The sequence below is a fragment of the Giraffa tippelskirchi genome, chromosome 4, assembly GCF_054371585.1.
Source record: "Giraffa tippelskirchi isolate mGirTip1 chromosome 4, T2T-mGirTip1v1.2.pri, whole genome shotgun sequence".
In the NCBI taxonomy this organism is placed as follows: domain Eukaryota; kingdom Metazoa; phylum Chordata; class Mammalia; order Artiodactyla; family Giraffidae; genus Giraffa; species Giraffa tippelskirchi.
The window spans coordinates 34,151,541-34,177,060 of NC_137278.1; the positions used below are offsets into that span (position 1 = coordinate 34,151,541).

Consider the following 25,520-nt stretch of genomic DNA (forward strand, 5'->3'; position numbering starts at 1 on the left):
AGTACAGAGAAGAAAAGCTAGAGAATGGTTTTCTCATCATTTAAAGGATGGTATGAGTTTTAGAAAAGGCAGAGGAACCAGAGATCAAATTGCCAATATCCGCTGGATCATCGAAAAAGCAAGAGAGTTCCAGAAAAACATCTATTTCTGCTTTATTGACTATGCCAAAGCCTTTGACTGTGTGGATCACAATAAACTGTGGAAAATTCTGAAAGAGATGGGAATACCAGACCATCTGACCTGTCTCTTGGGAAAGCTGTGTGCAGGTCAGGAAGCAACAGTTAGAACTGGACATGGAACAACAGACTGGTTCCAAATAGGAAAAGGAGTACGTCAAGGCTGTATATTGTCACCCTGCTTATTTAACTTATATGCAGAGTACATCATGAGAAACGCTGGGCTGGAAGAAACACAAGCTGGAATCAAGATTGCTGGGAGAAATATCAACAACCTCAGATATGCGGATGACACCACCCTTATGGCAGAAAGTGAAGAACTAAAGAGCCTCTTGATGAAGGTGAAAGAGGAGAGTGAAAAAGTTGGCTCAAAGCTCAACGTTCAGAAAACTAAGATCATGGCATCTGGTCCCATCACTTCATGGGAAATAGCTGGGGAAACAGTGGAAACAGTGTCAGATTTTATTTTGGGGGGCTCCAAAATCACTGCTGATGGTGATTGCAGCCATGAAATTAAAAGACGCTTACTCCTTGGAAGGAAGGTTATGGCCAACCTAGATAGCATGTTTAAAAGCAGAGACATTACTTTTGCCAACAAAAGTCCATCTAGTCAAGGCTGTGGTTTTTCCAGTGGTCATGTATGGATGTGAGAGTTGGACAGTGAAGAAAGCTGAGCGCCGCAGAATTGATGCTTTTGAAGTGTGGTGTTGGAGAAGACTCTTGAGAGTCCCTTGGACTGCAAGGAGAGCCAATCAATCCATCCTAAAAGAGATCAATCCTGGGTGTTCATTGGAAGGTCTGATGTTGAAGCTGAAGCTCCAATACTTTGGCCACCTCATGCGAAGGGTTGACTCATTGGAAAAGACCCTAATGCTGGGTAGGATTGGGGGCGGTAGGAGAAGGGGACGACAGAGGATGAGATGGTTGGATGGCATCACCGACTCGATGGACATGGGTTTGGGTAGACTCCGGGAGTTGGTGATGGACAGAGAGGCCTGGCGTGCTGCAATTCATGGGGTCGCAGAGAGTCGGACACGACTGAGTGACTGAACTGAACTGAACAGATGAATGTTTCAAATTGGCCAAAGGCATTGCTGGATGATAAGACCCGATGATTCAAGGATATGGATTCCTGGATCATGGTTACAATACATTATCTTTCTCTGCAGGAGAATCCCTATCTGTTCACCTACAGGAACAGCAACTATCTGCCCAGGATGCTAAAGCCCCAGGTGAAGACTGAGGTACGGAGAGGTGTTCTATGATTGACAAACGTGCAAATGAACCAGGGGCAGCCACTTGATGAGTCTTTGGAAGCTTCCGAGGGGTTCTTTATGTCCTGGACTCCCGGGGGCAGGCTGGAGAGGGTGAAGGAATACGTGTGTGGGTGTCCCCTAGGTGCTTGAAGCAGGGCTGCCCTCCAACCCCATCTTTAAAATGATCCTGGCAACCAGCGTCCCATGGCTTCACTGGGGGCTCAGCACTGCCTAGTCCCTGTCTATTTTGATATGAGGCAGGAATCTTTGTATATGATTGTCTCAGTCATGTCCGACTCTTTGCGACCCTATGGACCGTAGGCCACCAGGCTTCTCTGTCCTTGGGATTTCTCAGGCAAGAATACAGGAGTGGGTTGCCATTTCCTCTTCCAGGGGATCTTCCCAATCCAGGGATCAAATCTGTGTCCCTTTCTGTCTCATGCATTGGCAGGCAGGTCCTTTACCACTAGCGCCACCTGGGAAGCCCTAAAAATCTTCAGGCCCTCCTCAAATCTCTGACAAGTCCTTTTAAACTCATCCCAGCCCTTAATCTGAAGAGAAAGTCAAGAAAAGACAGAGAAATGGGGTGAAATCTGAAAGCAGTCAACGTGGAAGTCCTCAGCCGTCAGCCGCCCCTTAGGGGCCGCCTCACACTCACTCATGTCTTCCTTATGACTTATCTCATGAGTCTTTTTCTAATACTTCCTGTCGAGATTAGATAGGGCACCCCACAGTCCTCTGAGGACATGAGAAACACTTGAAGGTTCTCATCCTCCTTCTCAGAGGACCAGGGAACAATGTGGGTTGAGACAAATTCAGTCCTAGCACCACCCCTGCCTCCCTACTGGGTAAAAGAGGGTGCAGTTTGCTCTGGGTGGTGAAAGCAAAGCTGATGGCCAGGGCCTGCATCGCAAAACCCGAGAGATAACTCTGTGAAAGACTCAATTTATCAGCTCATCCGACACTTTCTCACTAACATCACAGCAATAAGGATACATCTAAGAGGCAATACGGCTCAGTGAGTTGAGCTAAGGGGCTCTGGATTCAAGTCCAGACTCTTCTATTACTGGCTCTGTGTCAGCAGGCAAAGTACTTAACCTCTCTGTGCCTTGGTTTTTCAAATCTGGGAAATGATGAGAATCATCATCCTACCTCATAGAAGTATTAAATGGTAATAAGTTATAAAGTATAATGCACATTTAACAGTATCTACCGGGCCAGGAGTTTTATTTAAGAGGGAGCAATACAGCCCTTCAGGATACACTTACTGAATACCAGTTGTGTACCATTAGGATGCAGGCTCCGTGAGGGCAGGGGATCAGGGCAGGTATCTCGTCACTGTTAGCTGAGAAACTGAATGAGTGGGTGGATGGAAACCAGGCATAGGAGATAAAAATACAAATAGTCTAGTGGGGTCAGCCAGCAGTGACAGCACAATGTACCAGGTGCTGTGAGGTTTCCGTGGGTATTCTGAGAACACAGCTGGAGAGCACATGCCAGAAAGGAGGAGTTGAGAAGGCTTCCCCAAGGGTTCCATGACCTCAGCATTGGGGGTGACTAAGGTGCAGCCAGGTGGGTGGGAGGGAGGGAAACAGGGAGAGGGAAGAGGAAAGAAGAGCAGAGGGAAGAGCAGAGGTAGGTGTTTGGTCAAAGACACGGAGGGGACAGAGAGCTAGGTGGATGGTTTGGAATGTCGAGGGCCTCCTAGGCCATGCCAAGGAGGATGGACTTTATGCTGCTGTTAGTACAGAGAGGAAACATGCTTATTTAACCAACAAGCATTTACTGAGCTTCTACTATGCAGTGTTATAGGCTCTGGAAACATAATAATCAAAACAGACAAAAATTCCTGCTTTCACTGAGAATTTGAGCAAAGGAGTGATTTTTATGTTGAAAGAAAAAGAGTCCTCTGAATGAATTCAGAAGGCTAAGGAGGAAGCCCACAGGCCAGCAGCAGCGATGCTGAAGAATACAGCCATATTTTAGAAAGAAGTGATGAAGCCTGAAATTAGGCTGAGGCACTAGAGAAGAGGGGCAGGCCTGGGAGCAGCTGGAAGGGGTTTTGTGGACACTTGGTGTGAGTGTTGAAGGAGAGGAACAACTCCTAAAGATGCCCAGGTTTCTGTATTATGTGGTATCTTCCCAGTAGAGGCACATTTCTCACCCAGTTTCTTATGTGGCAAGAACCATTTCTTATTATTTCTCCATGTGTCTCCTTTCAGGTGAGAGATGGAGCGGAAATCAGGTGCTCTGACAAGGATCCCTCTGACATGGTTCCCACCTCAGGTACACGGCTCAAGCCCAGTGATTTGTAAACTCATGTGAGGTCTAAACCCATCACAGTAAGAGCAACCTTAGGATGTCAATCCCCACAATCTGAGATATACCTGAGGGGTTTTCAAGGCCATCCAGCTCTGTGTGTATACTTGTAAGTTCATGCCTGTATTTGATTATTCTTTAACAAAAATGTGATACCATTATCAGAAAGCATTTATTGAGCATTAACTGTGTGCTAGGCCATGCTCTGCAAAGGGCCCAGTGTTAGGTGAGTGAGCTGATGAAATTGTCCCTGCTGGAAAGCCTTGATGAGGCAGATTTGTTCTGTGATAAGCAGAACTACCTTTAAGCAGGAAGCAAAAAGTTCACGCTCTGAGTAGAGCCGTATCAGGGTGTACTCAAACACTGCACAGCACAGGAAAGCACAAAGTCTTACACGCGTGCCGTTTTCACTACTACTTGGTATTTTCAAAATGACTGTTGCTGGGTCATGAAAGTGAGACTCATGGAACATTCTAGGCAGAGACCTTCCCAAAGAGGGGCTGCCTAAGGGCTGAACCTTTTCCTCCAAATGAGTCAGCCTGGGGGTGATAGCTGTGTGCACAGGACCATGGAAGATCCCAGGTGGGGGGGATGTGGTGGCCCACATGACTCAGAACCTCAACCTAGGAGCATTTCTGCAACCGTGCAGTGGGTTCTCGTGTGTCCTGGGGGGTGACTCGTGTGTTCATTGATATGTTCCCTTTACACTCGTCTATTAGATCATTGTTGAATGCCTCCTACGTGCCTTCCAGGATAGACAGCAAAGTTTGGAGATGTCACGGTATGCAAATCTTTGTGGTCAGGTTGTCTCCTTTTGCTGAGTGTTAGTAGAACAAATAAGTGTCAGCTTGCCCTTCATGCCTGTCTTAGCTCTATACACTCTAATCAAGCCAAGTGACTGGCAAGTAAGTTAAAAATCTTCTCCCAGAACACTTCAGTATGTAACTGGCTCTTGACTAAGTTGCAGAAGAATGGAATAGGTGATAAAAGTCTTACACACACAGCATCTTTATGCTTTTTTCCCCATATTAGTGACAGCCTCTTCCTGTTGGTTAGTTTGCTAGCAGAATTTTAGTAACAGAAACAAATTATTAGCTTCATATGTAGGCTCTCCAATAGCAAAAACTCAAAGATGTATGTGTATATGTATGTTACATATGTATGCATGTGTATATACATATATGTATACACATGTGTCTGTACATATATGTGTGTATATACATATGTATGTTTGTACAAGGAGAGGGAGGATGGTGTTTGTTTTAATAGCCATACTCTCTACAGTGAAATGATATCTATCCTCTTTTAATCTTATCATTCTAAAAGGATGGTCTGTAAAGATTTTGCAGTCTGTCCAGATTATGTTCCTATCATGACAGTGATAAGCAAGCAATCCATTAGAGCATATCTGAACATCTGAAAGCCAAATGAAACATGAACCTCTCCTTTATCCTCTGACCCTGGAGATGGTCCTGTTTATTGGCACTTGAAGATGTAAGCACAAGAAATCTCGAGACCTTGAGAATGAGATGCTCTGGTGGTAGTTGTTTGGATACGCACATGGACAGATACAGGCATCCTTGATCTAACCAAGTAGGCCTGGGAACAAAACACCAGCAATGGCCAACTAGGGGGCAGTACTCATGAGCTAGTGCTGGGTTGGCCCCTCTGAGTACCCCCCCCAAAATGCGTCATTTAGAAAAATGGCCACAGCTAACTGGACAAAAATGAAAAACACATTTCATTACTGCACTTGATATCTGATTGGACATTTTAATCATACTTGTGGCTGTGGGGCAGGAGAAAGACTTAGCACCGGGTCACGTTATTATCACCCTCGAAAACTGTCACATTTTGGTGAGGTCATTCACCCTTCTGGAGACCATGTTTACAATTTCTAATTGAAGTGAAGACATCTGATACGTACTTATAAGAGCAGATCATCTATCTTTACCTTGCCAGTGACTCAGCACGTGGTGGGAGCCTGATAAATGCTTGTTGAACTTATCTTTATTGCAGAGTATTTCTACTTCAGCAAATCAAAAATTCCCAGGGTTGAAAAAGATCCTAAAAACCCATTGCACCGAAGTGCCTTCCATTAAGACAATTTTTCACTGGGACCATCTTATCAAATAACTGTTTTACCTTCAGAGTTATTTTCAAAACCCTTCTTTGTAGTCCCCTTTTCTAATGTCTCTCTCAAACCAATCCACCAATACACCCAGCTAATGAACAAGTGATAATTTCAAAATAAGACACTGCCTTCATCAACAGGCCACAGCCCCTGGCCACCGGGGTGCCTCACATCACTCCATCCGGAGCCCGTAGGTGATGAACATCTTCTGCTGATCTGTGGGGTTTGAGATGAAATATGTAGAGCTGATGTAAGTAATATTTATTGCCAGTTGCTATTTGGTAGCATGAATAAGTGAATGCATGCATGCACGCTTCTAGTTTTTTCCTTCTGGTCAGTGGGCTGTGGCTTGTGTTCATGCTCAGTCATGTCTGACTCTTTGCGCCCCTGTGGTTTTTAGTGCATACATAAAATTTATTGAATGCTACCTCCTGTGGGCTTTATAACTTCATAAGTACTTACATCATTTTGTATTATTTCATGGCCCTGTCCATAAGATCACTGGGATAAGTTAAAAAAAAAAAACTACAATGGGCCTTAAGGATGACTTAAGGTTTTCCCAGTGAGAAAAAGAGTAGCATTTTGGAAACAGAGTGGCAATAAGGAGCCAGAAAGCACACTGGCTGTCTATTGAAGTTGGCTATCTTGAAGTCAAGCTGCTAATTCCATGCAAAGGGGAAAAATTCATAGCATTTGAAAATAGAACGAAGTTAATTCTATGCCACTGTCACCAATAGTATAAATCAGAACAATTCATTTCTAAGTCCCTGAGATCATTTATTTAAAATGAGTGATTCCAGCGCTGATATTGAAAATGCCCAGGTTACAGCACTGACCACCAGGGGCTTCACTTCATTGTGAGTCAGTGGCGAGCTGTCCAATGTACATACTATCCAGTGTACATCCTGAAGCTGTTTCTAGAGTCACCACATGCTCATGAGTCTTGGGACCTAACTAGCCTGTGACTAGGAAGTCATGATGCCCCACAGGGAATAACAGCCTGCCTGTCCCCTTGGCGGGACCTGCCTACTGAACAAGTTCAAACTCACCCCAAGACACTTGGATGAATGTATTTCCCTTCCCTGCAGTTTCCATCATTTAGAGCTTCGAGAGCTGTAAAGTCTCTGATACAGAGCCTCTTCCCTAGCCTTTAATTCAGCTGAACACATTTCTTGAGCTCCTATGTGCCAGTCACATATTTTTTCATATAAACGCATGCCAAAGCACTTCAAAGACAGAAACAGACTAACCTGGGCCAACAGTTTACCACCACTGCAAAAATCCTTATATAAGTCCCTAAAATCTGAGAGCAGAGGGTTAGGCAGCTCTAGCTGACAATTGAGAGAAAGTTGGTTTTTCAGATTATGGCCCCAGGTAGTTTAAGAACTCTCAAGCATCAGAGCTTCTCCCTGCCATTCCTTTTTGTGTTCAGTGGGCAGTTTCCCCATTCTGTACTCTAGTTAACCATTTTCTGGTAATTTGTGATCTTTCATCATAGTTTAGGTGGCCTTCTGATGAGAGGCCCCTTCTGTAAAAATTTTGATGAGTTAACGATATGTTTATCAACTTCTTTTGAGGTGATGGACAATCTGTACCAGATAATGTTTAGCTAATCAGCCCACACAAATTTAATCTTATCTCTGAAGAGTTCTCTCCCCAAGGAGAGCAATTGCTAAAGTGCTTTGCTGTGGTTCCAGGCTGTGTCTTTATCATATATAATGATATTAACAAAACTCAAATCGAGGTTTCCAGAATAACAAACCAATGAAATGTGTGTGGGGTTCTATTTTAATAAGATCCCAGATGAGTCAAACTTCTCCGTCTCTATTTGGTTCTTTTGGTTTATTATCTCTTACAGGTCATTTCTTACAGATAACCAACAGGAAGCCACTCCTTCCAATATACATATCAAGCTATATACATGTATGTACACACACAGATGTGGACATACATGAGCACACATACATGTGTGTGTTTCCTTTCTGCCTGCTACAAATTTAGGAGGCAGAAATGGCCAGCTTCAGCCACCCCTTTGGAATACTGTAATGTGCTTTCAAAGCAAATCTCTCATCTCCACATTTTACCAGCCCTAAAGATTTCCCCTAACCTTTGCACACTAGTTAGTGTTCCCAGAATTCACTGTATTACCCATTATGGCAACAAGAATACGGTGATTGGCCATCATCATCAGAAGCTAAAATAAACCCTCTAGAGTTGAGGAGAGGAGGTCTTATTTTTCATTTTGTTGCCTTTTTTACCCAGAGCCTGATTTCTTTGAGAAGAGGTCATTTCAGAGTTCTCAGGCTCAGCCCCGTAGATGTGTGCTAATGTCTGCAGCTGGCTTTGTGATTTGATATTGTTCTTCTAACCACAGAGCCTTGGGCCCACCCCAGACCTACTAAATCAGAACTCTGAGGGTGGGGACCAGCCATCTGTGTTTTAACAAGCTCTCCAGATGATTCTGATGCATGCTCAAATTTGAAGACCACTAATCTCTATATTTTGCATACACACATTCACAGCTATGCATGTTTTAGTTTGCATGCTGTCATAGGAAAGAAGCAGGGACTTTTACTTTTCCAATGAGAGCAAATTCTCAGTGGGAGCAACAGTTCCCCATAGGCGGACGGCATAGAAGTCGGGTAGACAAGATGTCTCCATGGAGGGAGCAAGACCTGGAGATCCCTTTGAACATTGTTTCTGCTGAGTGTGAGCACAGCTTCCCATGCAGATGTGATCATATAACATGCTAATGAGTGAAGTAGACTCTAGGTAGTCAGGTGGTGTTGAAAGCATCTTTTTCTCTGCGTTTCACTGCCCTCATCATAGAGTGACTTGGTAAAGAAGGGCTGTTGAGAGAACCTCCTGGAAGATAGATTTAGTTTATTTATCTTAAGCAGTGGCTCACTGAAATGAAAGGTTTCTTTCCCGGTTGGAGTAGTGGGCCACTCCCTGGCATAAATGCTACATTAGACTTCTTCCAAGGCTGAAAGGTAATTGACCAGTTAGTGCAGCATCACACAGCTAGAGACCATGGAGGCACATCTGAGGAAAGATGGAGCTGCGTCAAAGTTGGGGTGACTATGGGAGGAGGTACTCCAGGGAAGTGGGAGATATAAGGGGGAGTAGGAGGTGAGCTTGTGATATGATGAAGGAATAGACAAAAGGTGGTATACCCACACAGTAGGATATTAGCCATAAGAAAGAATGAGGTACTCACACCTGCTACAACATGGGGAACCTTGAAAACATCATGCAAAGTGGAGGAAGCCAGACACATAGGTTGCATTTTGTATGATTCCATTTATATGAAATATTCAGAATAGGTAAATCCATAGACAGAAAGCAGACAGTGGCTGTCGCAGGCTGGAGGGAGGGAGGAGTGACTGCTTAGTGGGTATAGGTCTCCCTCGGGGGTGATGAGAGTGTTTTGGAACTAGATAGAGGTCATGGTTGCACAACACTGGGAATGTACTAAAGGCCATGGAATTGTTGACTTTAAAGTGGTTAATTTTATGTCATGTAATTTCGCCTTGATCTTTTTTGAATTGTCAATAGTATAAAGGCATTTCCCTTTTCACTTCAGAAAAACTGAGCTGAATTTTTTCTAATAAAATATAAAATAAAATATAATATTTTATCCCAAATATCAACAGATCCTAGCATAGATGAAGTATAGGTTTCACCTCCACCACAACCCCCTCCTCCCTCCCAGATCAGGTCATCAGGGACTGTTTACGCCCTGAGGATAACTGCCCACCTGTGGCATCAGGTTCACCCAACACCAGCAGATGCCCCTCTGAAAGTGGGGCCACCTTCCAGCTCCCCAGCCCTGTGCCCAGGTGCCCCAAGGAGGAGACTGGCAGTCAGGCTCCACAGCTGCTACTTCTGGGCTTTAGGACAAGGATGGGCTTTTAGCATCTTTGTCCAAACGGAATTTCCCTACTTTGTGTCAGTCTTCCTAGAACATTCTTCCCTGATTCAGAGGAGACAGGAAGCCCATCTTCTGTTCATCTTTGCATTCAGTTCACAGGCTGAAGCTGGCTGACATCAAGGTCATCGGAGCCCTGGGCGACTCGCTCACGGTGAGTTACAGATGGTGGAAGGAAGGGCAGGAGAGGAGAAGATCTTGGTTAATAGGAGAATCTCGCTTCGAGCCCTTAGAGCTGCCATCATCCGTGCAACCTCAGTCCCTCTCCACCTCCCTACCCACTCTGGAATCCAGCATTCCCTACTGGCATTGAGTTTTCCACTGCCATTCTAACCTCATCTTTCTTCTCCTAACATTGGCTTGAAAGAGAGAGCAGGAAGTGGGGGGCCCAGAGGGAGCCCCTGAGATAGAAGTGACCTAGCCCAGACCACACAGACCACCCAGACCACCACCTGTCGGTGGTGGGGTGGAACAGTATGAGGTCTCCTGCCCATGGTGTAGGGCCCCTTCAAAGACCAGATGCTTTGTTCTGTCCACGTAGGAAGGCTAAGGGATCATGCCAAGAGCCATGCGATGATGCAACAGGAACTAGTACTGATGGAGGGGGTGAAAAACCAGGGTCAGTGGAAGAGATGGAAATACTAAAGATGACCCAGCCTGTGTCTGCAACTGCCTCGTGGTGACCTCCCAGTCTCACAAAGAGTGATCCAGAAAGAAAGCAGAATCAAGTCCTTAGAGAGCCGGGGTGGGAGATGGGGGTCCCTGCTTCTGGTCCACAGCAACTCATTACAGAGGAGTCCAGCTTCTGTTCTCTGGAGCAGTAAGGTCAAGGGCCTCCAGCTGAATTTCTCCCCCCAACCCCCAACTACCAGCTGACACCTTCCATGTCTGTGGCCTGTTCACATTGATATGATCTCACTCAGTATCGTCAACAAAATCCTGTGACTTATATCTCTCCTCAAATGTAAACCAACAAGGAAGGTGAAGCTGGATGAGGCAAAGTGAGTACCAGGGCCACAGAGCCTGTAAGTGCTGGATAAGGACAGAACTCTCAGGTCCTGGCTCTGAGGCCAGAATCCTGTCCCTGTCCCATAGCCCTCTTCTCCACGACCCCTCGTGGACTCTTTACCCCAAAGGCAGGGACACCTCTCCTAGAGGCCAGTCTTCCCCCACTGACTTCCCGGGAGGCTAGCCTTCAGCACAACCTTGAAATGGCTCGTCTCAGAAATAACAGGCTTCAGGCAAGGGACATGAACCTGCAGTGTGTCAGGTGGTGGTTTTAAAAGACTCTGCTCTTTCTTTAGCTGAGGAGTAGGTACATGGCATTTCGTTTTAATTTTTCACATTGTACATATGTGAGATCTATTCATATCAAAGGATTATAATACACTTCCTTTTATGATATAGTTCACAGCTTTTAGAAAAATGGGGCCCTGAAATGAGTCCTTTGGAAAACCACACTGCAGTCTAATTTCCAGAGCACTTTTGCCAGCCTAGGGTCTGGGCAGGGTTTCCCAGGGTGGGTTCCAGGATTCCCGGTGGGAGCTTGCACTCATTTCTGACAAGGTAGGATTCACATCAAGACGTGGTGCTGTCAAGACTCTGGGTTCTAAAGGGCTTGGCATTCTGGCCTGGCCAGAACAAGAACACAGACCCTCTGGTGAGCAGGCAGGAAAATCACCCCCATGTTGTTCTCTTTTCAGGCAGGTAATGGGGCCGGGTCCAAGCCTGGAAATGTCCTAGACGTCTTGACTCAGTACCGAGGTCTGTCCTGGAGGTGAGTACAGCCGTGGCGAGGCCCAGAGACACCTCGTCGTCACAGGACAGGGGAGGATCCCGCTGAGCATGTAGAAAACAAGTTCTCTAGCAGAGAGATGAGTCACCTGGTGCTTTTCCATGAGAAATTTCTAGGTTTAATTTAAGGAAGGTATTTATCAGCTTCCCCAAACCACTATTTTCCCCCAAACAAGTCTGGACCTGAGCAGGAGGAGTTTAGGGGAGAACCTACTCAAACATTTGGGTTGGAAAAGATTGGGCTTCCATTTCTTCCTCTGGGCAGTTGTCTCAGAAGGAGGCAGCAGCCTTCAGAACCACAGTTGTGTCTGAGTCCCAGCTCCCTGCTCTGTGTGACCTTGGGCAAGTTATTCAGCCTCTCTGAACTGGTCTCATCTTTGATGCAGAGACAATAATATTGGCTTAGCACTGTCACGAGGCTTGCATGTTGCATGCTAAGTCGCCTCAGTCATGTACTACTTTGTGCAACCCCATGGACTGTAGCCCGCCAGGCTCCTCTGTCCATGGATTCTCCAGGCAATAATACTGGAGTGAGTCGCCAGGCCCTTCTCCAGGGGATCTCCCAACCCAGGGACCAAAACCATATCTCTTAAGTCTCCTGCATTGGCAGGCAGGTTCTTTACCACAAGTGCCCAGGTCACGAGGCTTAGAGAGAATTTAAATGCCTAGCACAGTGCCTGACAGAAAGGAAGGTGTAAATGGTAGCTGGGATCACTATTGAAGGGCCTTCATTTAACAGATGAGGAAGCATGGCTCAGAGAGGACAAGTAACCTGTCCAAGATCACACAGTCAGATGATAAAAGAGCAAAAATAAGGTAGATGGCTCCTGACCTCTAATCCAGCACCTCTCCTAATCACGTATATATATCTTGTGCATGCTGGTCCTGCTCCGCCTGTAATGAAATCCAGGCACCGCAGACTGTGGTGAGCAGCACTTCAGCTTCACCTTTGAAAGACTGGCTCATGCCAACGTGAGAGGGCAGGTTTGGTGTTTCCTCAGCCTGCAATCCATCATCTCTGGCACCAGCTTGGACCTGTGTGCTGAGTCCCTGGCCTCCTCCCTGATGATGCTCCGCAGAGTTAAACCCCCAACGTTTTGAGAACCTTTGAAGTGTTCCCAGACGTACTTGGCAGAGAAGGAGGAGATATGGAAAAGCAGGGAATCCAATCAGCTCTGGAATGCTGTGTATTTTCACGCCTAGAAGCCCATCCATCTTTGATTTCCTTGGAATTTTAGAAGTGGTTTGGAACATGGGTTGCTCTCTAGAAGACACACTTTAAAGACGGGTTTTCCCCAAGCCAAACGGGAAGAAAACCATGAGGGCAAACTTTTTTTTTTTTTCTTTTTAATGAAGGGGCCCACTTAATTCCCTTGCCTCGAGGTTAAAACTCAAACTTAAAAAACAAATAAGTCAGCCCCTCCGGTTTAAACCAGTTTTTTATTTGGACATTCTGGTTTGTGGGGCAAGTAGAGAGACATGCTGTGTTCTGGGTTTTTTTTTTTCAGTTTTTCTACAGAAATAATGAGGAAAGGGAAAGACCCAAGCCCCTAGAGTGTTTCTCAGAAGGAAGAAGGTGTGTCTTGGTGGTGTCTGGGGTGTTTCAGTGTCGTTGGCAGTTTTAACCTTCATTTTCTTTTTTGTCCCCACGACGACGACGCAGTGTGGGCGGCGACCAGAATCTCAGCAGCGTCATCACCCTGCCCAGTGAGTACGCGCTCCCCCGGGGTTGGGGGCGGGTCCGCCGCCGCCCTGCGCGTTTCGGCAGCTCCCCCTGGCGGTGACCGCGGGCTTAGCAGGGAACCGGGCTGCAGAAGACAGCCGTGTTCGGCAGGGGTCGCTGCTTCCCCAAAACGGTCTCCTCGCTCTGCTTCTTGAGAGTAGTTAAAGCCTTGCGGATTTTTTCTTTTAAAAAAAGAGAAATCGGAGCAATAGAGAAAGAATGCTCCATCCAGCTCTTAGTACAAGTTATTATTAAGAAGTGATTGAAGAAGGAAAGAAAGGAAACCCCTCTCTGCTTTGCCTGTCATTCTGACGAGAGGCGTTGATTTAGGCGCCTCCCATTCTGGAAGGCGTTGATTTAGGCATGGACTGCGTTAGGCACCACTGCATACAAAGACGTTGAATTCCTGTGTGTCCGGTTTAGGAAAAGCTGCTATGGCAGCAGCAGAGATGAAATTACCTTGTTCAGGCCATGCAAACATAGCCATATTTGGGGCTCAACATTTTCCTTAAATTGCTTCATCAACAACCTGTTTGGAATAATTTGTTTAAGCCTGATTACGTTCTTTCAATGGTCTTATCTTATTCATCTTTTCATTCTCTTTAGTGCATACCCAGTGCTTGTTCTTAAAGCACACATAAAATACGTGTTATTTTCTCTTAAAATCTTCTGGCTAACAATTTTGCCCGAGAGGAATTTAATCGGTCCCATTCTCATTTGCTTTTCTTGTAATTATCCCTTTGTAATATATCTTTAGCAGTTAAGAAATTGTTTCAGCTCTAAGTCACCCAGACTTTGATGATAAAGATGGCTTGATCGCTACATAGGCAGAACTGGTTGGACTTCATGTGCTATCTGTTCTTGCTATTTGCAAATCCTGTTGAGTGTAAGTAGGTACAGTTCTGTGGCACAAGTACTCCTTGTCTTCTTTATTTCTAGGTCCACACAAAAGAGCTCTGAATAAACTCCACTATCGCTAGGAGATGGTTGGCGTTGCTTTTGTGAATGTAATTGACTGGGCTGTGAGCTGGGCTAGCGTACACAGCGGTGTGCTGGGCTCTCTGATTGCCATGCAGTTGTGGTCAATAATATGACTGGAAACCATCTGATTCAAGGTCTTCCACTAAAATGACTTATGGGAAAATTGAGAAAAAGTCGTCCCTTAGATGGATGCCCCTGACATGCTTAGCTCAGCTGTGGAACATTGCCTATTCAGACTCCCTTACTAGAGTTGTGAAGATAGATTGATGGTAGGGACCAGATAATCTATGTGGAAATAATCATATAGCCATGTGTTGGAAAACTTATGGAAACATAGGGTCAGAGCAGAAGCTCAGTTCAACTCCCTCTTCAATTTAATCCAGCAAATACTCCTGCGCTGAGTGCTTGAGAAACAGGACAATTAGACAAGGCCCCTGCCCTGATGACATTATTAATGTCTGTTTAGGGCCATGTCTCCCTAAAGACAGACCCACGTACCAATCACTATTGCTATGTACAAAGTTTAGGGGAAAATAAAGAAGAAAGTTGTTAACCTTGCCTTTTGAAAGGGGGGTTTTAAGAACTGGAATTCATCAGATAAGGAAAGGGAATAGAACGTTCTTGGCAGAGGTAACTGCATGACCCAGCAAGCTCTCACCCTGTCCAATGACTAGTGCCTTTCTGTGACATTCCTGATAATACCTAGGTAGCCAGAGATGGATTCTGCCAGTAATGAGGAGTCTGGGACAATCCCTTCCGTTTTCAGATAGCTCACTAGTGATCTCACAATGCTTCCTTCTATTGAGTAGAAATCAGAGCAGTTATCATCCATTCGTACAATGTCCCCAGAGCCACAGGGAATGAGTTCAGTCCATCTGGGTTGCACAAGCTCTGCAGCAATGCTTGGTTCCAGAGCACCCTGCTGGATGGCGTGGTGCCTGAAAGTCCGGACTGATACGTAGAGTTCCTTTCCCACATCCGAGAAGATTGTAGGTCTGGAAAAAATACCCTGTTATAGCTTAAAGACGAGGTTTCTAGCTTAGGATTCTATTCTTAGTAACTGTATGACTTTTAACAGTTTTCCTAGCCTTTCTGAACTTTGAGTTATTCTTACTTCAGTCTATGAACATTTATTGAGCACATGCGAGGCTCTGGGGTATATACAGACCCTGCTTGCAGGAGTTCTCAGCCAAGTTGTGGGCAGGATGCAGTGAAAAGAGTAGATCCAGCATGATAAAGGCATTAGAATGAGTGAGATTGAAAAGATGAACAAAAATGGCAGCAGGTAGACTGACCAGAGTAGATGGGGAAATAGAGCCTGAAAATCAGAAATGAAAGAGGAGACTTTATTACTGAAATAAAAAGGATTATGAGAGAATATTTTCAACAATTATATACATACAATAGAATATTATTTGCCAATAAAAAGGAATGAAGTACTAATACATGCTATAACATAGATGAAAACTGATAACACGCTAAGTGAAAGAAGCCAATCACAAAAGACATTGTATTCTATGGTTCCATTCTTATGAGTGTCCAGAGTAAGCAAACCTATAGAGACAGAAAGTAGATTAGTGGTTTCCATGGAGCTGGAAAGCTGAGCACTAAAGAATTGATGCTTTTGAACTGTGGTGTTGGAAAAGATTCTTAAGAGTCCCTTGGACTGCAAGTCCATCCTAAAGGAAATCAGTCCTGAATATTCGTGGGAAGGACTGATGCTGAAGCTGAAACTCCAATACTTTGGGCACCTGGTGCCAAGAACAGACTCATTAGAAAAGACTCTGATGCTAGGAAAGATTGAAGGTGGGAGGAAGAGGGGAGGACAAAGGATGAGATGGTTGGATGGCATCACCGACTCAATGGAAATGAGTTTGAGCAAGCTCTGGAAGTTGGTTAAGTACAGGGAAGCCTGGCTTGCTGCAGTCCATAGGGTTGCAAAGAGTCAGACATGACAGCGACTGAAATGGACTGATGGGGCTGGAAGAAATGGGGAGTGGCTGCTAGTGAATACCAAGTTTCTTTTTGGGGTGATGAAGATGTTCTAAAGTTTATAGGGGTATGGTTGCACAACTGTATAAGTGTACTAAAAGCTATTGAATTGTACTTTGGTGAATTTTATGTTATGTGAATTTTATCTCAGCAAAATGATTATATATTTAGAGAAAAAGCAAAGTGCCCAAGAGCAGCACCTGAGCCAGACTGGCACTTATTTAGCACCAATTCATTGAACCCCTGTGTGTGCTGCCCACGTATCTCAGCATCGCCCTTCTGGACATTTTCTTTGGGGGCCAAGTGAACTGTAAGGGTGAGAGCTGTAGGGTGGGGGGGCCTCTGCTTTGTTGCCAAAACCCCCTGGCACTTATCAAAGGAATTTGAAGATGGCTTTGGGGTACTGACATCTCTTCTTTGTATTTACAGACATGCTCCGGGAATTCAACCCTTCCCTGAAGGGCTTCTCTGTTGGCAAGGGAAGAGAAAGCAGTCCTGGGGCCTACCTAAACCAGGCCGTGGCTGGAGCCCGAGCTGAGTGAGCAGGAGAATCTTTGGGGTGAACCCCAAGGGTCCCCTGGGGACCTGGTCGGGCCCTTGGCCTAGACCAGGGTGTATGGCTGAAGGCTGGGGGATTTGGTCCGGGGGAAGGATCTGAGGATCAAAGACGGCTGGGTGGGCTCTCTTGGGGGGTGTCCCTTGCTCTGGGGCACAAAAACCCACTAGCCCACCCCTAACCACACCCCGAGGAACTAGTCACGGTTGGTTCTGATGCCAGGTACATGCTTTGAGCAAATTACTTTGCCTCACCCATATTTCTTCCAGAATAATCACAAACCTTACTTAACCATGTAGTTCCTAGGGATTCCTATGTTTTGGTTCCTAGATCCCCTGATACCATTGTCTCAACTCTCATTGCCACCCTGAGCATAAGCCCCCATCCCCACCCCCACCCGAGTAACTATTATTTATTCAGGACAGGAAAGGTGACAGAATATCCAAAGCAGAGATCATACAAAACCTAATAGGCTTTATCATGAATTCTGTGACTTCCTTTTCCTTTTGGTGGGGGAGGGGTGAAAGGCTACCACTTAATGGCTTAAAATCTGAGGCTTACATTAATATTACCTTAATCTTGCTTTTTTCCAAGAATATGTCAACTGGTAGTATAAGAAGAGAGGCAGTTCTCAGAATGATTAGATCAGGAAGCCGTCTAAGAATGAAGCCTGAGTTGCAAGCATGGAAATAACCAAAGCAGAGAGTGATTCATATGGCCCTGGATTTCTTCCCTGCTTTCCTCCAGGCCCCAGGGCTCTTCCATGTGGGAAATTATGTATCCAAGCATGTCCTGTGTTGTAGGGGAGAGTTAGGGATTATTATCCCAGATTATATATTGTCATTACAGATGAAGACACTGTAGCACTAAGAGATGAAGTGGCCTGAACAAACGTATTATCTCCACCACACGGTCTCTCATCTTCGTGCCTCACAGGCTTTATCTCAAGTTCCGATAACAACCTGTCCTACTAGACAACAGTGTGCAGTTTAGAAAGTACCTTTGTTATCTCTCATATATCCTGTGTAGTAACTGAGATCGAACAGTGGGTCAGATGCCCATGTTTCCTTGGTGATGCTGCTGAGGCTCAGAGAGGCCAAGTAATCATCCCAACACTCTGGTCCATAGAAAGAGCAGCACCCCTGCTAATTTCAGAGCAATCAATGAGGAAACTGGGGCTCGAAGAGCAAAGTGTCCGTTCAGGTAATCTGATACCTAGCCTGCTCTGCTGGTCACATGACATTTTTCTTATGTCTGTCCCCAGGGATTTACCTGTTCAGGCCAGGAGGCTGGTGGACTTGATGAAGAATGATGTGGTAAATCTGGGGAAAGTGGCATCTGGGCCTAATTGAGTTAGGATACCCAGAGCAGGGAGTAGGCGGGAGGAATTATAGAGATGGAGAGTTTGGGCTCTGGGGGAGGACAGGGACACACTGGAATCCAGAGAGGCCACCTTAAAAAAAAAAGATTTAGCACCTGTGACCTCAGTACCCCCAAACCAAAGAAAAGAAATTATTAATGTCCCCACTAGACCTCCAGCGTGTCCTGACCCATCCCTGCAGCATTCAGCACTTTGTATTTTCCTAGACTTGACTCTGGGGCAAGACATTTACTTGTTTGTTTCCTATTCATTTCAGAATATAAGTTTTCAGGAAGACTGGAAGATAATAACCCTGTTTATAGGCGGCAATGACCTCTGTGATGTCTGTGATGACCCGGTAGGTCTCCGGGCCCTAACCCAAGGTTCCCCCAGGAAGAATTTCTATCCCAGATCACTGAAACAGTGCAGCTGGGTTGGGACTTGGCTAGTGGTCAGGCATGGATCCAGCCTGGGCAACGTACTGGGGGCCAAGCAGACACTGAGACACTGCTCTGTCCATAAGGAGCTCACACCTCCAGGGCAGGGGGACACAGACAGCTCACCTTCAGGCGTGATAGAACTGTACCCAGAAGAGAAGTCTGGGATCAGGACTGCCATGGGATTTGGCATGGGGGTGGGGGTGGCATCAGAGGTTTACAGGGAGCAGGAGAGTCTGGGTCGTGAACACAAGAAGCTTTGTCAGGCAGAAAGGGAACCAGCAGAGCAAAGTGGTGGGTCTGGCTGTGGCTTGAGAGCACCTGCCCCCAGGGGTGACCTTGCCCCCCCACCCCCACCCCCGAGACTTCTCAAGGCCTGCTTTCCCGGCATCAAAGTCACCAGAGTCTGGGATTTTCAAGCTGTGTTTCGGAGGGCCCACAGTGGAGCCTGAGGGCCGCTGGCTGCAGGGTGGAGCAAATGAGGTGGGGCCATGGGTTCCTCCCTCACTTCCCCTGAAGATTTGATCATTTGGTAGAGCAGGGCTCTTAGCTAAATTTCATTCAGAGAAAGCATTCCACTGCTTCTTGAAAAAAAAAGTTTGATAACCACAAGATGAGGGGAAATCACCCTTAAAATGTTTTACCCTTGGGGAGGGGGAGGCAGGACCCTCTTCCCCTCTCCTTATCTCCTCAAGTGATGTGATTGAGCTGTGGGTCCCCGGGCACAGGAGGCTCCAGCAGAAGTGATTAGCCACTAGGATGTTCAAGCAGCAGGAGATCTTAGAGGCCCCCTGCTCCAGCATCCCAGTTCAGAGATGTGATGTGCTTTAGCTAAGGCCCTACCTCTAGTTGACACGAAGTGGGTCCAGAGCTTTCCATAGCAGAAGAAAGGGTGTTTCCCTGAGGGTCACAGGCTTAACAACCTTGAGGACTGTGTTAGGGTGGAGGCTGGGGTCCCCAAAGACAGCCTGTGCTTTAGTGTTGCCCATTCAGGCTGACGGAGAAGGCAATGGCAACCCACTCCAGCACTCTTGCCAGGAAAATCCCATGGACGGCGGAGCCTGGTGGGCTGCCATCTATGGGGTCACACAGAGTCGGACATGACTGAAGTGACTTAGCAGCAGCATTCAGGCTGAAAGGCAGGGAGGAGGGGACCCAGGAGAGTCCTGGTTACAGAGAGACTGGGTGGTGACTGGGGTTAGAGACGTCGCCTCTCCCCACAGGTCCGTTACTCTCCTCAGAACTTCGTTGACAACATTGGGAAGGCTCTGGACATCCTCCACGCTGAGGTACGAAGGCTGGACCAAGTGTCCTCTGAGCCGCTCAGCCACGGGCCTCCTCCTTGGGCCTCTGGCTTCCAGCTGAGACCCTCCCACCTGGTCCCCTTCTCCTGGAGACCAGCGCTGGCCGTGCTGTCAGTCCTGGGCCCAGCAGCCTGAACACACGTGTGTTAACAGTGAGCAGCGGAAAGGAGGAGACAGGCATGAAGGGTGTGGGTGGGCCCAGGTGAAAGGCCACAGACCTGACACCCAGCAGGAAGCACGGGCCCCAGACCTGGGGGAGAGGCTGCCGCTGCCCAGCCTTGATCCTCTTGGGGACAATCTTGCCTTTGCTCAGGTGCCTCGGGCCTTTGTGAACCTGGTCAAGGTGCTGGAGATCATCAACCTGAGGCAGCTGTACCAGGATAAGAATGTCAGCTGCCCGAGGCTGATCCTCCGGTGAGTTGGATGTTCTCCACCTGTTCCCAAAAGTGCCTGTGGGACCCTTAGCAGAGAGTGACTCTGGCTGGTGAGAAAAGCCAAGGGCAGGACTGTGAAGAGTGCTGAGACCCCCTGGTCAAATCTGACAAGGCCTCCTGGAGGAGAGGCATTGTGGCCCCAGTCCAGGCTCCTATACCCTCAGAGGATATGCATCTGCCACCCAACGTACTTCTGTTTCCGTGACAGCTCAGGACACTCTTCAGTCCTCCAGGGAAGAGTAAAACATGAGGGACGGACGAGCCTCTGTGGGCCAGGCTCACTAGGGCCACATCTTTCTCAGTGTCCAAAACCTCCCCGCTCCCTCCCAGAGGCTCAGCTCCCAGACAGACAAGGCTCTGTTCAACTTGAGTGCTCTGGGCTGGACACTCACAAAGGTAGGGCTGTGGTCACTTTCTAGAAGAGAGGATGGTCAGGTCAGAATCAGCATGGTAGAGGACAAAGAACCCTCACCCTGAGAGGCCGCCTTCATCCCCAGCCTCCAGAGCCGAAGATGGCTCCCCTGCTCATGTTACATGTGACCCTAGGGAGGAAGACGTCCTTCTGCCCCAAGCGTGAGCCGTTCCTGCCTGCAAGGTCCCCTCTGGCCTGTTAGCCCAGATCACAGTGGCTGTGCCTCCCACCCCCTTCTTCCCTCCCCAAGCTCTATACAGGCCTCCGCCGTAGGCCTAAGCACATCACGTGGTAATGACCCCGAGTGCCTGTCCCCCCTCAGCCCTGAACTCTGTCTGAGTCACTGCCAGCGCAGAGTCAGGGCTCCGTGGCTGTTTGCTGAATGACTGAATGAATAATTCACAAGGGCCAGATCTGCTCTTGGAAATGAAGAGGTATCTTGGCTGTTCCCTGAGGATGCATGCCAAAGCGCCCCTGGGGGGCCTAGACTGCATGGGTCCCCAGGGAAGGCCCGAGGATGCTGTGAACAGTGGGAGGACAGCTGCCGGGTGACACTTGCCTATTAGCACAGCTGGTGTCAGGCGGGCTATTTTTGGCTGCTGACTCATCCCCTGGCTCCCACTTTCTCCAGTCACTGGGCCACATGGGGTGGAGGAGGGGACAGAGAGAGTTCAGCATTTTTATTCCATTTCAGAGCACCTCACCTAAAAGTCTCTGGCTGCCCATCACTACAAGGTTTCTAGACGATTAAAGCTGAAGGTTCAGAGTTGCCATTTGTCTGACCTGGAATGGCCAAGTTTCTGACGGCAGGATTAGGAAGGCTCAGGGTCACCGCGTTCTGCCACCTGTCCGCTGTCCTATCCCAGCGGCTGTGCTTTCCTTGGTGGTGCTGAGTCTGCATTGAGCCATCCTCACTATTATTGCCTCCTGCCTATGGACCATAAGCCCAGATTTGTGAGATGGCTAGTCAGGGCAGAAGCAGCTTAAACAAGGCTTGAGAACTCAGGTTAGACCAGATAGACTTGAGTTCAAGTCCTGGCTCCCACACTCAGCATCCACATGAACTTGAGAAACTACTAAACCATGCGGAACCTTAGTTTACTCATCTATACAATGGGGGCAATGAAAAGACAGCTTCTAGAATAGCTAAGAGCATTCAGCAAGTTAATACTCATAAAACTCTCAGCACAGTAAACATTCAGTATGTGTTATCATTATTATTATTGTTGTCACTATTATTTAAAAGGAGGCATGCCTTCCTCTACTACATTATTCTCAGACATTCTTCAGGTAACTTGGCTCCATAAAAGCCACTCCTGCAGACGTCAGAAGACATAACTATTTCATTTTCATGAACAAATCCAGGTCTGGGAAATTTTCTTAGGTTTCAGCTGGTGCAGTTGACACGTTAGCCAGCCAGAGCCTCCCCCCCTTAGCACAGCCATCTGGTACCTCTGAGTTAAATATATTCTGAATTTCAAGCCACTGTTCCTGTGTCATGCTCTCAGACGGTGGTTCTGGCGGGTGAGCACCTCTTTGGTTTGGTCTGCAGGAATCTGTGTCCCTGTGTCTTGAAGTATGATGATAATGCAACAGAACTTGCCTCCCTCGTCGAAGTGAATAAGAAGTATCAGGTAAGCCAGGAACTGCTGTGTGGTTCATGGTTCTGGTTAGAAAAGAAACAAACACTTAGATTATTTCAACCTCGACTGCGTGTGACACTACCACTGACCAGTTTGCAGATATAAAGACCACTCCCTCCCCTCAAGGCAGCAGATTCAGTTTATTTGAATCAAGTTACAGAGCCAAGTCACTCAACACACATGACCAAATCTCAGTTCCTGGCCTTACATCAAAATAAGTATTTCCAGTTGTCCATGGAGAATGGGTATGAGGTTCTGACTCCTGGGGCAGGAACCCTTGCCACCCAAGAGAATCTGGAGGATTCAATGCAACAACACGTACTCCCTCTGCCCTCCCTGCTGGCGGGGGTGGGGAGACAGGTGTTATTAGGTGTTACTGGGGTGCACAGAGAGAAAGAAAGCTGATGCTCTCCCAGCATTCTGTGGGCTGTCCGTTTGAGGCTTTTCTCCATCAAATCTTTGACCACAGCAGCGGTCTCTCTTGAGTTTTGTCCCAAATAATCATCCAGTCACTTGAGAACGATGGTCACGTTCCAGCTCTTCCAGACTGGGTGGGATGCAGAGAGCTTCCAGGGTGGATCAATCCTTCAAGCCCATGGACTCCTTGGAGCAGAACCCCTCCTGGAAGCCTCATTCAGAGCAGCCTTATCCACAAGTGGTGTCTGGGCTCAGGGCAGTGACCTGTGTATCATTCTTAGAGGCCATCGCCTGGCCCCTTGGGTGACTCCTCAGTGCACTTCCCTCTGTTCCCTTGTCTCTGCTGAAGAAGTCATGGCCCTCACCAGGTGAGGGAAGGCAGCTAAGGTTATGGCTGTGAAAGCAAACCTTTTGCAGGTGGGGTTTGGGTGCAAAGCATAAGCACTTATGCACTTCTGGTTGGTTTATTGTTTATTATTATATCAGATGTATTATTTTCTATAACTTGATTTATTTTTGGCTGTACAGGGTCTTTGTTGCTGCACAGGACTTCCTCTAGTAGCTGAGGGCGGGGACTACTCTCTAGTTGAGATGCTCTGGCTTCTCATTGCCGTGGCTGCTTTTGTTATGGAGCTTGGGCTCTAGGCACTCGGGCTTCAGTAGATGCGGCATATGGGCTCAATTGTGTGGTTCCCAGGCTCTAGAGCACTGGCTCAATAACTGGCACATGGGCTTAGTTGTCCCTTGTCATGTGGGATCTTCCTGGATCAGGGATGAAACCCGTGTCTCCTGCATAGGCAGGTGGATTCTTTACCACTGAGTCACCAGGGAAGCCCCAGATGTATTATTTAAGCAGACTATCTGGAAGAGCCAAGGTCAGAGGCCAAGCCATCAGAAATTGCAGAGTCATGGAATTCTGGGGCCATGCCATAAGAATAAAATCAGGCCAAAGAACTAGTTTGATGGAGTCACCATAGACGCCACTATCACTGATGTTTCTAGAAACTAGATGCACCCTTAGCAAAATAGATTCTGTGCTGTCCCTCTGTCTTTCAATCTCTAGCTTCCAAACCAAAGCCTGAGGCAGGAGCCCCCACACATCTACTGGGGGACCCATGGGCGTGTGTGAGAGACATTGGGAGAGACAGCATCCGGGCTTCTCACCTACAGTGCAAGGCGGGCTCTTCTTCACACGGTGGAGTGGGTTCAGAGAACCAAAGAGGAGAACTGTTCCCTAAAATGGCCTTCACAACCTCTCTAGATTAGCCAACTATTCCCAGGTCTGCTCTTGGTGACCACTGAGACCCTGCTGTAGCAACCTAGACGAGCTCACAGCTCAGCCCCATGAGGCCATCATGTCCTCTGTCTGAATCCTCTGACTCTCTACTTCCTGTTCCCCTGTCCTTGAAGATGAGCATTGCTGTTAATTATTACCACCATGCGCCAGGCCTTCTCCACACTATTTACGCCATTTCTGAAAAGTTGCGGGGGTGGGGGGTTCCACTGTGAGCCATTGTAGCTGATTCACAGAGGCCCTATCAGCATTTAAAAGAATTTAAGGGATGGTCCAGGCCTCAGTGAACATCCTCCACTTCAGGTGAGGAAATAGAGGTCCAGAGAGGGAAAGCAGCTTGCTGAAAGTCACACAGCTAGTTAGTGGTATCGTACCTTCTGCCTGCCTCAAGGCTTTGTCTGTAACTGAAAGACTCTCCCCCAGGAGGTCAGAGCTGATGTATTTCCAGCCTGGGGACTCTCTGTCTGACCATGGAAAACAGAAGGTGTCCTGGTGTCTTCTGAAGCAACTGCGCTAATGTTCAGGATGTGGAAGCCTGACTTCCCCCTCCAGACCGGGTCCTGGCTCCGAATGACGGAAAGCCAGCAAGCACTGAAATGGCAGAATCTGGCAGAAGTGGGAGCCAGAGCTAGGGTAACTGGTCCTTCTGGAACTGAGTCTAGGTGTAAGCTATGAGAGTAACAGCTCTGCTACTTCCTGATAGATCTGAGCACTTCAAGGGTGCGTGGAGAAGAACACCTGTGTTCACACACACTGCATGCGTGAGTGATACAGATGGGCATTAAATATGGTTGCTAATTCACCTTTGATTTCCTGAACCAATGTAGGACAGAAATAAATGTAAGGATAATCCCCCAAAGTCATTAAATCAAATCCATACTCACTCCACCTCCACCTTAGTCTTTATAATCAGAATCTTTAAAAGAGGATTAGACTGATGGACTTAGGTTTTTTGTTTTTCCCAGCCTGGGTCAAATAGATACAGTGGCAGCAGAGGTTGGGGGCAGGGTGTGAGATAAAGGCTGATCTGAAACATAACTAGCTGGGTCCTGATCAGTAGGGATTTTGCTGCAGGTTGATTTCACTCAAAGGTCAGATTGTGTTTAACTCTCTGGTGGAGAAAGAGTCCACACAAAGACCAGACAGGTGCAGAGAGCCCCCTGACCCCTGACTCCCTTCCTCCTGCAGGAGGGGACTCACCAACTGGTCGAGAGTGGGCGTTACGACACCAGGGAAGATTTTACGGTGGTCGTGCAGCCGTTCTTTGAAAAAGTGGACATGCCCAAGACCCCGGTAAAGCCTCATGGATAAGTGGGAGCTACAGGTAGTGCCCAGCTCTTTCTGAACATCGTTGGTG

At 47.2% G+C, this 25,520-nt stretch overlaps 1 protein-coding gene across 1 annotated transcript in view; it reads left to right on the top strand.

The window, feature by feature from the left end:
- The window catches only part of PLB1 (phospholipase B1), a 186,251-nt gene that overhangs the window by 112,114 nt on the left and 48,617 nt on the right, over window positions 1–25,520 (top strand). Inside the window, exons 21-32 of the mRNA XM_081484271.1 lie at window positions 1,346–1,420; window positions 3,655–3,718; window positions 9,912–9,970; window positions 11,520–11,593; window positions 13,274–13,317; window positions 16,736–16,844; window positions 18,127–18,178; window positions 18,500–18,580; window positions 19,883–19,948; window positions 20,277–20,377; window positions 22,362–22,443; window positions 25,352–25,456. Coding sequence (XP_081340397.1) covers window positions 1,346–1,420; window positions 3,655–3,718; window positions 9,912–9,970; window positions 11,520–11,593; window positions 13,274–13,317; window positions 16,736–16,844; window positions 18,127–18,178; window positions 18,500–18,580; window positions 19,883–19,948; window positions 20,277–20,377; window positions 22,362–22,443; window positions 25,352–25,456 — 912 coding nt within the window. The remainder of the gene's footprint in view (window positions 1–1,345; window positions 1,421–3,654; window positions 3,719–9,911; window positions 9,971–11,519; window positions 11,594–13,273; window positions 13,318–16,735; window positions 16,845–18,126; window positions 18,179–18,499; window positions 18,581–19,882; window positions 19,949–20,276; window positions 20,378–22,361; window positions 22,444–25,351; window positions 25,457–25,520) is intronic.